Source organism: Mesitornis unicolor, unplaced genomic scaffold (assembly GCF_000695765.1).
Source record: "Mesitornis unicolor isolate BGI_N332 unplaced genomic scaffold, ASM69576v1 scaffold35507, whole genome shotgun sequence".
Classification (NCBI taxonomy): domain Eukaryota; kingdom Metazoa; phylum Chordata; class Aves; order Mesitornithiformes; family Mesitornithidae; genus Mesitornis; species Mesitornis unicolor.
Genome location: NW_010197670.1, coordinates 2,705 through 3,009, shown reverse-complemented (window position 1 = coordinate 3,009; position 305 = coordinate 2,705). Strand labels below are relative to the sequence as shown.

The 305-nt window shown below is 68.9% G+C and overlaps 1 protein-coding gene across 1 annotated transcript in view; it reads left to right on the top strand.

Annotated features, from left to right (window-relative positions):
* Nucleotides 1-305, top strand: part of BARX1 (BARX homeobox 1) — a 1,657-nt gene that overhangs the window by 636 nt on the left and 716 nt on the right. Inside the window, exon 2 of the mRNA XM_010188877.1 lies at nucleotides 7-260. Within this exon, the coding sequence (XP_010187179.1) occupies nucleotides 7-260 (254 nt within the window). The remainder of the gene's footprint in view (nucleotides 1-6; nucleotides 261-305) is intronic.

The window sequence follows — 305 nt, the reverse complement described above, 5'->3', positions numbered from 1 at the left end:
TTCAAGTTCCCGCTGGCTCCCTTGGGCTGCGCGGGGCTGGGCTCAGCTCTGCTGGCCGCCGGCTCGGGGCTGCAGGGCGGTTCCCCCTCGCCCCATCTCCCGCTGGAGCTGCACCTCCGCGGCAAGCTGGAGCCGGGTCCCCCGGAGCAGGGCAGCAAGGCCAAGAAGGGGCGGCGCAGCCGCACCGTTTTCACCGAACTGCAGCTCATGGGGCTGGAGAAGCGCTTCGAGAAGCAGAAATACCTCTCCACGCCCGACAGGTAGGCGATGCCGGACCGGGAACGGGATGGGATGCACGGATGCAA